Raw genomic sequence first — 12,970 nt, forward strand, 5'->3', positions numbered from 1 at the left:
CGTCCACTCATACGCTAAGGCTTCTTACCTAGTATTTAGTTTTGGCTGGGAGGTTTTCTGGCTGGGATGTAGTATTTTCTCGACATCTCATAGGGACCAGCAGTTACATAAATTTCCTTGAATTGGCTTCTAAACCATATAACTGCTGACAGAATGCTTTTCTATGTTAGTTTCCAGGTGACAACCGTTCACTAATAGAATTTCTCTCTCATAATAAAATACAGCCAGGTTAACAACAACGGTTGTTAGAAGCATATGATCAAGACCCACTTAGACCAAATGATGGGATTTGTCATGTTATTTGAATATGGTAAAAAAAAAATTACTCCCTGATTATCATAATCAACTTGAAGACATGACTGAAGACTCTTAGGGCCCAAAGAAGGCATGTTTAAAATAACCTAATCATATAGCCTTCCAGTTATATGGAATGAATAAGTCATTGGGATGAAAGTGACAGCATAGGGAATACGGCCAATGGTATTGTCATAGCATTGTGTGGTGACAGATGGCAGCTCCACCTGTGGTGAGCACCACGTGACATTTAGAGTTGTTGAGTCACCGTGTTGCACAACTGAAGCTAATGTGACATTGTGTGTTAACTCTACTTAAATTTTTAAAGATTTTTTTAAAAGTCAGAAAAAATATTAAAATAACTTGATCCATCCCAGTCACTGTGTGCATAAGGACGAAGGCCCAAGAAAGTCAGAAGGACTCGCCTGAGGTCTCACTGCTGATTGGTGACCCAGCTGAGTCTAGAAGAAAGTGCTTTCATCTCCCAGCTGAGCCTTTGCTTCATCTCCTAACGGTTCATAGACACTATGGGTTTATGTCACCATTGAACACTCACTTGTGCCCATTTCTTGCTCCAGTCTTCGTGGCCATATCTGCTGCTCTCCTTTAGGAACCACTTGTAGTGCTTTAGGTGGGAAGGAATGTCACAAAACGCAGTCCCATTTCCTCCAAACTCATAGTCCATTTTAAAGAGCCAGCGTTGGATTTCCAGGTGATCTATGACCAGCTGACTCAGCTGTTCTATCATCTGTGGGGCCCAAGACACAGCAACATTTAATATCGCTAGCTTCCTAGATGCCTTCGTATTGCATTAACTTAGTTGTATCTTCAAATGATCTGTTCGTTTGGTTATCTTCTAATTATTCAGACAGATTAGAAGTTTTAAGTGATGTATCTATGAGGTGAAGAAACCACTAGCCAGGAGGGACGAAAGGCATGTTTAAAAGTATAGTCTTAGTTACGAGAAATTCTGAAATTATAATTTTGCTGTCTTTTGAAGGCAAAAGAAAGAATCTCTGAATATCTGTAATTGAATCTTGGTATTGTTTTGTTTCTTTTTTAGAGCATGATGTGTTTACTTACTGATTCTTCAAATGATTTTTTTTATAGTTTCAAGACCATAAAGAGTTATAGTCTTGAAAACTTTAACTGTTTGGAGCTTTGCTGAGTTTTTAAATGTTGTAACCTATAAACAATTTTTCCCTCATTAACATACACGAAATACATTTGTTTGGATAGTCAACTGGCCAAGTATGTCATATGTATTATGTGAACAAGACAGGTCAAGGAGATAAAACATTCATAAAACAACTACGTTCTATTCGAGACAGTATTCTCTTGAGAACAGGGCTCAGTCCCATGGAAAGGGAAGGGATAGGAGTTCAAGGTTTAATATCACAATGACAGTAATATTTAGCATTACTGAACTCTTTGTAGGAGCCAGGCCTTTGGCTAGGTTCTTTACATGATTTTTCTCACGTAATACTCAAAAATGAAGCAGGCACCATTATTAGTTCCATTTTATATATGAATAACTGAGATTCAGTTAATTTAAATAACTTGCCCATGATCACATGGTGTTAAGTGGCAGAGCAGGGACTCCACCTGGGATGCTCTGACCCCAGCACCTAAGCTCATTCCCTCTCCGCCATGCTGCCTTCTTCAGCCTGCAGAGAGGTGGAGGAGGGGGGTGAGGCAGAGAAAGAAGTCAGAAGAGGAGCAAGAGAAGCAATTTTCCTTGCAGTCAATAAGCCATTTGGAATAAATTTGAATCAGACAAAAGTCTATAGCCCAGATTGCCTGATTATAAGTAATACTGTAGAAGTAGAGCCTTGGAGAAAAATAACCCATTAGATCACAAAATGACTTTTTGTCTGGTCTTCCCATCAGATGTTCTGGTCTGTATTTGTCAGAAAGAAACAAAAACAGTTCTAAGCATTCTCTCTCTTGAGCTCTCTTGACTATGGTCTTCTGTCCATAGAGAGGTCTCTGTGACACTCTTATTGTCTTCTCTTTGGATGAGATTGGCTTACCAAATGGATTTTTGAATTTTGTTTTTTTTTTTTAATTTTTTTTTTAAATTTTTTTTTTCGTTTATTTATTTTTGGGACAGAGAGAGACAGAGCATGAACGGGGGAGGGGCAGAGAGAGAGGGAGACACAGCATCGGAAACAGGCTCCAGGCTCTGAGCCATCAGCCCAGAGCCTGACGTGGGGCTCAAACTCACAGACCGCGAAATCGTGACCTGGCTGAAGTCGGACGCTTAACCGACTGCGCCACCCAGGCGCCCCAGAATTTTGGTTTTTTTAACCAAAGGGTGTGAAAGGGCTCAAGATCATATTCTGCTAAAGTCTGGAGCAAGAAGATTAAAATTATTTTGATTAAAGACACAATCTGTTCTCTGTGTTGTGTCTTTTCAGCAAGTCTTCCTGGGGATGTTACACTACACAGCAGTATGGAAGTGATCTCAAAATGGGCATACTTGGGATCCCCGGAAGCCCCATGCAACCATGGGGTATTCGATTAGGGTGGAAATGGAATTGTCTTAGCTCCCTAATTATCAAGTAGTGTCTGTAGATAATTTGGTGTTTAAATGACAAGTACTCTTGTCTGCATACCATATGGCTACGAGCATAGCCTAGAAGGTTTTGTAATGTGCCTTCCAGAGTGACATCCTTTCTTTCTCTAATGTTGTGTTGAGAAGATAGATTCTATATTTAGTCATACTTTGCTGCATCATGATCACACTTGACAGAAGTATAAATGGTCTTTGGTTGTTAATATCTGATGACATTCTTTTGCTAGTAAGGAAAGGTGTTCACGGTTTTTTAGTGTGCTAGCCTGTATAGCCTTTTCCATTGTATGCTTGGATATATTGTATATTTGGAGGTTTCAACTACTAACAGAATTATTATCTGTTTCTTCCAAATCCTATTATTTGTTGCTTCTGAGAATCCTATAAATGGGTGTCTGTTGATGGATCCCCTACAGTAATGAAAAGGATCAATAGTATTGTAAAGACTGCACCACTCGAAAGAATTATGTGCTATCTTTAAGTGAAAATTGAACAGTGCTTTAAAATAGCATTGCCATTTTTGATTATTTAACCAAAGCTGTCAATATTTTATATGGAGCACGGGTCAGAAAGAGAACTTGCATGGTTACTTTATGGATCAAAACAGGAAATGCTCACTGCGCTCGTGCTAGATTTAAAAAATAAACAGATAAATTACTTCATCATAAACCAGATGACTTTATGCTATTTCCAAACATTTATCAATTTTCTATTTGAGCCTATCTCTTCAAAAGAGGTAATATATTTCTTAATTGCCATTCATTTTATACTGGTGTAGAGCAGAAGTGGAAAAATGTGTATTGCTAAAATCCAGCTGATAGTCGGGAATATTTATTCACCTAAATTAAAATAATCACAGCTTTCTTTCACTGGCTTTAAGTTTATGGTGTACATCGGTAAAAAGTCAGTGTTACTGATTCATCACCATCTGCAAATTCAAATCGCTGACACAGATAGATTAGGTAGGGCAGCCACTATCTGGAAAAATCTCAGTGGAGCACTTTAATTCCTGATGACCTCAGACATACGTTTTCAAACAAGTGGAGTAGAAGTCAGTGATAACTTGGTTTATTGTGAAATTTGCACATGCCATAGGTTACGTGACGCATCCCTGAAATCCAGTTTGTCTACGACGAGGTGTTTAATCCTGCTTCTGAATAACGGCATGAGAGGGAAGTTTTACTGCATTCCACAATTAACATATAAAGTTCTAAAATATTTCCTAGCCAAGATTGCCTGAGTTCTCGTCAGTGGAGATGAACGCAAGACTTAATACAAGTACTGCACATACATTTTAAAGCTTTGAAGACTGTTTAATGTAATGTACACGTGTAAAATTATATAGTCTTAAGGTGCATTTCACTTGTATCCAGTCTCTGAGCAGAGTATTCTACTGGGAAGCAGAGTCAAGCAATCCACTTTGTTACCTTCAAATTCCAGTGGAGACTAATGACAGTGAAAGGGACGCATCAATTCAGGGGAGTCTCTCACTCTTATTAAAACTGCCTGTACTTTTTCCAGATTTGGCTGTGTTTAAGAGCAACTTCCTTCCTGAGCCCATGTATTGCCCAAGAACACTCTAGCAAGACTGAAACCTTTTAGGGCAATTTAATAAGCTAACAATACCTTCAAACTAATCTCTGAGAAGTATGATTTGTTGAAAGGCTTGACTTTGGGGCTCAGCAGCGATGACGTACAGAACGTGATGATCAAGTGACTGAGGGAAGGAGGATCCCTAAATACCGTTCCTCACAAACTGCTTCATTGTGCATAGTTATTTAGTTTCCCAAGAAGTGGGTGCCTGGGATAGTTGTGACCGGCTGGGAGTAATGGTCAAAAGATGTACTGAAACAGAGGTTGGGAAATGTTAACAGCCATTTGTCTTTTTATTTTCCTTACTGTGAAAAAAAATAGCAGTTAAATGGGAGAGAACACCTGCCAGAGCTAACTTAGAGATCATTTCTGGGGACTAATATTAGAGTTCTCCAAATAGTTAGGAGGTCTGCTGGAGGAGTGCCTAGCCAGAGGCCTGGCCCAAAGCAAAAACGCAGAAGCATATAGTTTTTTCTCGGACCCATTTCCTGTCCTGTCCTTTTTCTGGGATTTTTCTCCTACTCCCTTGATGGCCCCTTCCTATGGAGCTATAGGATTGTTTTACAGAGCCAAGGATGTCTGTAGCCCTCTGTTGTAGGCCCTCTACAGCCTGACTCAGCAGAAGGGCTCACTCGCTGGGGTTTTCCAAACCTGCCCTTTTTCACCAAAACTGACTCTCACATTTCTTAAGGGTCCTGCTCAATGACTGCCTAGCTAATGTGATGATGAGCTAACTAATCCGTGTTAGGGCGATAAATACTGGTAGCAGATTCGTACATCAACAGGGCCTTCGATGGCTTCATCCAAATGAGTAAATATCTTGACAATCCCAGCAATTTCTGCAAGGCCAATAGGAAGATATTTTGAAACAGGAAGGCCTAAAGCAGATCCCATCAAATAACTTAAGCATTCCACATATTCTTCATTGTCTAGGGCTGGCTCCAGAAGACCTGAAGCTCCCACAAGGTTCAGGAAGGTATGGAATATTTGAACAGAGCCTCACTCGTCCACCCACATACCTGCTGGTGACGATAGATGCCATACACTGCAGGAGGGACTGGCACATTGACGCTGTCAAAGACCAGTTTACTTCCAGACTTGCTGCTGTAGAGATGAGCCAGTTCAGGCTCTGGACCCAGGATGGGGATGCCTAACATATCCGCCACGGCCAAATCATCTCTGTGGAGGAACCCGCCGACAATGTAGGCCTCTTTTCCTTGGATGAGATTTTTTATTCTTTTGATCGCCTTGGGACTGTACATCAGGTAAGTGGCCAGGCACATATGATGCTTCTGGGGAGGGGAAGGGGAGACCATATCATTCTTGTTGAAAGGTGTTCTTTTTCTAGTCCATATGCTTCATTTATAATGTTGCACACAATAAATGCATTATTAATAGCAGGCTGGGTTATGACCTATCCTGTTGTTTAGCAGTTTAAATTGATAAAAGCTGTTGGGGTGAGGCTCCATAATCGCTCACATCTTTAGTGTGTTGGAAATAGGCTCACTGGGAATAGAACTAATTACTACACATCTGTATTTATTTGATCCACGTGGAATTATCCTTCTGTCAGAAGGAAAAGAGGCTGGCGGCCTTTGGATAATAGTGATTCATCTCTGCAACACTTCTGGCATGGTTTAACACTAAAGCGTCTGGAAAATCAATACAAAAAGTGAAGAGAAAAGCTTTACAGTATGTATGCTTCACTATACAGGACTTCTAGTCTGGCAACTCTTTAAAGGACTCGGAAGGAAAAGGGCACTTGATAGTCTCTTTCCAAAGTTCCGCCACCAAGTCCGTTTTAGGAAATAGGTACTTTTATAATGTTTATCGTGTTTCTTAGCCAACACTCTGGAGAGGATTCATGGACGGAAGATATGTGAAAATTTCAGCAAGACTTAAATTTTTTCTTCCAATGGAAAACTCTTTTTATTTTAATTTTGACTATTTAGACCCAGCTCAGCAATACCTGTGACTGCTCATTTAATTAAGTAAATTAATTTTGGCATGTCTAAAAGGGGTCGAGGACAGAGCCAGATGGTCAGCACGTACCAAAGCATTCAAGGATTGGGGACAGAAATGAGCACAGCCAATGGATAGCTAATACGAGGCAGAGGAGGACCATAAAGGGTTACAGAGGGCTGTGAGGCATGGAGGAGGGAGCAGAGGCCATGTGCTGATGGGGACAGCTGAGAAGGCAGATTACTCATTCTCCTTGGACCTCAGTTTCCTCATCTGTAAAATGAGTATAATAATAGTACCCATCTCCTAGGGATGCTGTGAGGATTCAATGAGATAATGCATGTAAAGCACTTATAATAGTGCCTTGGACATAATAAGCACTTAGTGAATGTTAGCTAGTATTATTATTATGTAAGAGGTTAGGATTGAGGTGAATTTTCAGGGATGAGTAGGATTTTATCAGGTGAGGATGGGCACGGGAAAGACATTAGCCAAGGATGGAATATGAGAATCCCAGATTGTGTTCACTTCCTCTACAGAGGAGGGCATCATGGCACGTGAGAAAGTGCTGGGGGCTTAGGAGTTCTGGCTGTGAATCTAGCTCTATCACTTGCAAGCTACCTGAACTCAGGCACGTGACTAATACTCCCACTGCCTAAGTTTCTCCATCTGTTCAGTGGAAATAAAAATACCCATTTGCTGGCTTTTTCTAAGGTTAAAATGAGATCATGAATGTAAAGCACTTGTTATAATACCTGGCATTGAGTTGATATTCAGTAAATGGTAGTAATTGTTATTAAATGGTAGTAATTAAAATAAAGTCATTAAAATGCCATGCAAATTATATAATACAAGGTGCCAGTGTCTTAAGGGAGTTAAGGGATTTTGTAGACTCGCACCTACTTCTCCAGTTGTCATCCACATTATCTACTCAACACGTGGAGAAATGCTAAGCAAATGCAAATGTCTCTGGGAATGTTAGCGGCACTGGTTCGCAAACTATTTAGAAAGTGTAACTGATAACTATGGGAGAGAGAGTGGGGAGATCCCCTGGGTTTCAGTCCTGCCTGAATTTATAACTTGCAAGGTGATTTAGAAAACTCAACCTTTCTGAACCTCAGTCCCCGTATTCAAATGATGCATTGACTAGAAGTCTCTAGAGTCTTTCCAGCTCTCAAATAACTTTTCCTTTATTATTTTTCTTAATGTTTATTAAAAAATTTTTTTTAATGTTTATTTATTTTTGAGAGAGAGAGAGACAGAGATACAGTGAACAGGGGAGGGCAGAAAGAGAGGGAGACAGAATCTGAAGCAGGCTTCAGGTTCTGCACCCTGTGCACAGAGCCCGATGTGGGGCCTGAGCCTACCAACCACGAGATCATAACCTGAGCTGAAGTCAGACACCCAACCAACTGAGCCACCCAGGTGCACCTATTTTTTTATTTTGAGAGAGAGAGAGAGAGAGAGAGAGAGAGAGAGAGAGAGAGAGAGGAAGAGAGAGAGGAAGAGAGAATCCTAAGCTGACTCCATGTTCAGTGCAGAGTCCGATGTGCAGCTCGATCCCATGACTATGAGATCATGACCTGAGCCGAAATCAAGAGTCAGATGTTTAACCGACAGAGCCACCCAGGTGCCCCTAACTTTCCCTTTAAAACCGGAGCTCTTCTGGGCTTACTATTTAGTGGGTACAGAATTTCTGCTTGAGAAGTTGATAAAGTTTTGCAAATGGATAATGCAGTTGTTGCACAACAATAGGAATGTACTTGAAGCCACTGAACTGCACACCTAACATGATTAAAATGGCAAATTTTAGGGGCGCCTGGGTGGCTCAGTCGGTTAAGTGTCCAGCTTTGGTTCAGGTCATGATCTCATGGTTTGCAAGTTCAAGCCCTGCATTGGACTCTCTGCTATGAGCACAGAGCCCACTTCAGATCCTCTGTTCCCCTCTCTCTCTTTCTGCCCCTCCCCAACTTGTGCTCTCACTCTCAAAAATAAATAAACATTTTACCATTAAAAATGGTAAAATTTATGTTATGTATATTTTGCCCCCAATTAGGTAAAAAAAAAAAAAAAAAACAGAGCTCCTCTGAGAAGAGGGCTTATATGATTTATACTATTAGGCACTTCTTCCAGAGCAAGTGTTCTATTCTCTTAGATCTGTGCAATATGCTTTTTCTGCCATAATTTAAATCCATTTTCTTTTTTTTTAAGTTTATTTATTTTGAGAGAGAGAGAGTGTGCATGTGTGTAAGTGAGTGGGGGAAGGGAAGGTGGGGGGTGGGGGTGAGAGAGAATCCCAAGCAGGCTCCGAGCTGTCAGAACAGAGCCCTACTCAGGGCTCCAACTCACAAACTGCTAGATTGTGACCTGAGCTGAAATCAAGAGTCTGACTCTTAAATGACTGAGCCACCCAGGTGCCCCTAAATCTATTGTCAACACCTATTTCAAAGAATGCAGTTCTAGGAAACCTAGTGTTCCACTGGGCAATGGCTGGTACCACCTCTTGAGTTTGTGTTTCCCATCTGGTTGATCACCCTCTTTCCTCCTTGTTTATCTCACCCCTCTCCTTTCCCTACAAATGATTCAGATGAGGAAATGTAAAAAAATTAAACATCTGGGGGAACCAGGGACACGAATAGTAATGTACATGGTGGGCTTTATAGGGCACCTAGAAGAGTGTTTCAAGGTGGCAGTGCTCACGATGTAAAGGTCACATGGTCAAAGCCTTTTGAGATTATTCTCAGTATATTCTCAGTATTCTTCATAGAACACTGTACCAATTAACAGCCCCTCTTTTGGAGATGAGGAAACCGAAGCTCAGGTAATCTGCCCAAAGCCACACAGCTAGTAAAGGGCAGAGGCAAGATTGAAACCTGGGTATTAGTACAATTTCGTGTTACCAGCTGCCATAGCTTCTCCCATTCTATAGACTGAGTAGTGAAGGTCTGGTGAACTTATGAGGTGTGATGAGGGATGGAGATGGAGCCATAGAATCTAACATTAGAGCACCGGGTCACTTCCAGCCAAGCTGGATCTCTGTCTCCTCTAGGTTTGCTGATCTCTCTTGGCAAGTACTCGGCCTGACTCTGTTATAGTCAGTCATCTGTGGTCCTGCCTTATTCTTCAGGCAAGATGGTACCATAGTATTGTGTTTGATATGTGTTTAATAAAGATTTAAATATGAGCAAGTGATGGCACAGGACACATTACTGACCGCGGGTCTTGGACGACCATTCAGAATAAATCAGTATCATCAGATCCAGGCAGGAAGTGAACACAGATGACAAAGATCTAAAATGTTCCTAATTCCAGGGGTGCCTGGGTGGCTTGGTCGGTTAAGCATCCGACTTCGGCTCGGGTCATGATCTCACAGTTCATGGGTTCGAGCCCCGCGTTGGGCTCTGTGCTGACAGCTCAGAGCCTGGAGCCTGTTTCAGATTCTGTGTCTCCCTCTCTCTCTGCCCCTCCCCTGTTCATGCTCTGTCTCTCTCTGTTCATGCTCTGTCTCTCTCTGTCTCAAAAATAAATAAACATTAAAAAAATTTTTTTTTTAAATAAAATGTTCCTAATTCCATAGTGTTATAGCCACATTTAACTGATCACCACTAATTTTTATTTTTTGACCCGAGACAAAAAGTAGTTGTTTGGGATGTCTTCATAAATATTAAAATGTTCAAAAATAGACATGATGACTTTACAACAGCACTTTTTTTTGCCATTACAGCTTAAAGCATCGTATAGTAACTTGGAGAGATGTACAAACAGATTTTTGGCACGCTTTTAAAAAATCTCCTCAAAGCCATCCATTTGGATGAAAATCAGCACTGATCCAATCTCTCAAACCCATTAAAAGGAAATAAAGCCATAACTAAACATGAGCAAGAACTGATTTGAAAGTGAGAGCTTAATTTTTTGTATTTTAAAAAGTTGATTGCCTACCAGTGATTAATTACTCAAATAATTTAAATGTAAACTATGAGAAGTATTAAGTACTTAAAATATTCCCTACTTCTTTCTAGATGCAAACCCACAAAGATGCAAACCCACACTACGAATGTGACTCAGCGCATCGGTTAGTGCCAACTGCCTATCTCTTGCTTAGAAGCTGAAGAGTGGTCTGCAGTGCATATGTCTCAGGTAACAACAGGATTGCAGAGCTGGGAAGGGCTTTGAAATGCCCTAGCCATCACCTGATTGTATGGACGAAGCTCAGAGGACCAGAAAGGTAAAGGGAGCTGCCCAAGCCACAGGGTCATCCAGGAGCAAAGCAATCATTCCAGTTCCTGATACTGTTCTGGGCTCACACACATTTTGGCTCACACTTTGAGCCCACCAGTAACTTTGGACCAGAACAGGAGACTTGGTTTCCTCAGCCATAGAAAGAGATTGGTCATTTCTGTCATGTTGCATTGTTCTGAGGACCAAATGAGAAAATGTGTGCTAAGCATTTGATAAATATTAGTTGTGCACTCACTTTCCTTCTCCCAAACTAGTGCTCCTTTCCTAGTCCATGCCCCTTCGATGTACATGGACATTTCAGATGTACAGAAACTCCTTAGCAGCAGCTACCAGGCATTAGCTCCAGTTTCTGGCTGGATAAAATCAGGAAATGAACTACACACTAACGATGGTTTTGTCTTCCCTGCTTTCTAATGTCCACAGTGACCCTGCCATTGAGGCCAGGGCTTAGCTAGCAAGCACCAAGCAATCCTTGCACTGATGGAGGATATTGGGTTCCTAATAGCATAGGTAAGTGGCAATGATTCATCCCCTGTCTTTTCTCTTCACCCTGCCCCTGCCTTGCTGTCCTCTTCCACAGCCAAGCGGTGCCAATGAATCAGAGCTAGGCAAAGAGCTTTTGGGGGAACACTGAGGTATCCAGTTATGAAAAAATTAAATGTTCGTCTTGGTAGAAGAGAGTAAATCCTGATGAAATATTATGGCAACCCTCCTCAGCCATAGCAGGCCTTTTTTGGGCAGGGAGGGGGTCAAATCATGGTGCATCTGAAGGGTTAATGGGTAGTAACAACACATAAATAGTAAAGCATGCCATCAGTTTCTTTGCCGATAAGTAGAGCATTGACTTTGGCGCATCCCACTTGTGAGTGGAGACAGCTATATCTTTACCTGCAAATTCAGACCCTTAATTATACAAAAAAAAAAAAGTCCTCCTCAGAACTGTGTAGTCCATCAGGTGTTTAAAACGTTGGTTGTTTAACATAGTTTAAATTCTTGTTAAAACGTGGAGAAATTCATTTCAAGCCATCTCTTGGACTGCCTTATTCTAGAACACTGCCCTTGTGGCTCCGTGAATTTCCCAAAAACTCTTGGGTAGGGATGGAGCTCCATCTAGAATTCATTCCATTCATTAAAAATCAGTACAAGTTACAAAATCTGAACCTTGTTCATTCTGAGCCCTGTGATATGGTAAATCAGGCCAAATTCCCTCCAGGAGATGGGCCCAGGGAGTAACAAGGAATAACAGTGTGGAAGTCAGAGAACAGGGGCCCTGGTCGAGCTTCTGTCCCTAACTAGCTTGGTGACCTTGGGTGGGCCCAGCCTGTCTCTGCCTTGGTGTCCTGCACACAAAATTAAGACAAAGGAACTGTAGGTGTTATAAATTCACCCACTTGATGGTATCACCTATAACTGCAATTAGGTTTCAGCTGTAGAGAAACTGGGCAGGGGTAGCTCAACTAAGTCTGAAAGTTAAACTGGGATATTTATTTCCTACAGTCCAACTAGTAGTCTAATCAGTAAAGCTGTTAAACTTGCAATAATATTTCACTGATGTGTACCAGAGCGTTGCAAGTTATAAAATTTCCAATTTAATTTTACTGCATCCCTGAAGCCGTAGTAATTAGAAGACAAACTCACAGGGAAGATGTTTATAGCTTCAGGGGTGATAATTTTGAACCTGTCCTGCAGGTCACTTCTGTCCTCAAGGTTCCCCGATTTGACAGCTGCCTGTAGACTCAGGATTTTATTGTAATATAGCAGTAACTCGTCATTCATCTGATGGGAGCAGATGTAGATGACGCTCACATTGGCATCTAGAAACAACAGGCACAATGTTAATTACTGGTGTAAAGGTAAATGACATTCTGAACTCCGGCATCGGATTGATGTTGCACAGTTTAAAATAAAGAGCATATCCAAAAGCCACATTGAAGTTAATTTAGATTGGCTTTGTACGGATATTCGCAATTTAACTGGCTTTTTTTTTTCTTTTTGCCTTTTAGCATTTCTCTAAAGAACAGATAAATAACACCGCCACCAAAAAAAAAAAAAAAAAAAATAGACACGATTCCTTCAGAAGGAGGGCTGTGAGATACCATGGAAGTGCACTTTCAAATAATACATAGGGATTTAGCCCCGGAACTACCATTAACATCAATGGGAATTGCATACCGCTTTAAAAATTTATCCCATTAACTTCAGTAAATTATAAAACAGAGCTATTAACTTTAGAAAGCTGATGAAGTTGCAATTTCTTATTCTGCCTGGACTTGGCAGGGCCAATTCAGGGAACGTCCTGTCCAAATA

The 12,970-nt window shown here is 41.0% G+C and overlaps 1 protein-coding gene and 1 long non-coding RNA gene across 14 annotated transcripts in view; one reads left to right on the top strand and one right to left on the bottom strand.

Annotated features, from left to right (window-relative positions):
• Positions 1-12,970, top strand: part of LOC109500617 — a 193,361-nt gene that overhangs the window by 93,243 nt on the left and 87,148 nt on the right. The window contains exons 3-4 of the long non-coding RNA XR_006600075.1: positions 5,396-5,727; positions 10,444-11,173. This is a non-coding gene — a long non-coding RNA (uncharacterized LOC109500617). The remainder of the gene's footprint in view (positions 1-5,395; positions 5,728-10,443; positions 11,174-12,970) is intronic.
• Positions 1-12,970, bottom strand: part of IQCH (IQ motif containing H) — a 213,662-nt gene that overhangs the window by 73,072 nt on the left and 127,620 nt on the right. For 8 of the 13 annotated variants that reach the window (XM_045060685.1, XM_045060684.1, XM_045060683.1 and 5 more), the window contains 3 exons: positions 12,302-12,477; positions 5,482-5,754; positions 851-1,042 (listed from right to left, as the gene is read on the bottom strand). The exons of 1 other annotated variant lie outside the window; for it this stretch is intronic. In XM_045060685.1, the coding sequence (XP_044916620.1) occupies positions 851-1,042; positions 5,482-5,754; positions 12,302-12,477 (641 nt within the window). Of the gene's footprint in view, positions 1-850; positions 1,043-3,478; positions 5,302-5,481; positions 5,755-12,301; positions 12,478-12,970 lie in introns of those variants that run through there. 4 more of the 13 variants (XM_045060694.1, XM_045060688.1, XM_045060687.1 and 1 more) reach the window with 4 other exon arrangements.

This window comes from Felis catus, chromosome B3 (assembly GCF_018350175.1).
Source record: "Felis catus isolate Fca126 chromosome B3, F.catus_Fca126_mat1.0, whole genome shotgun sequence".
NCBI classification, from domain to species: domain Eukaryota; kingdom Metazoa; phylum Chordata; class Mammalia; order Carnivora; family Felidae; genus Felis; species Felis catus.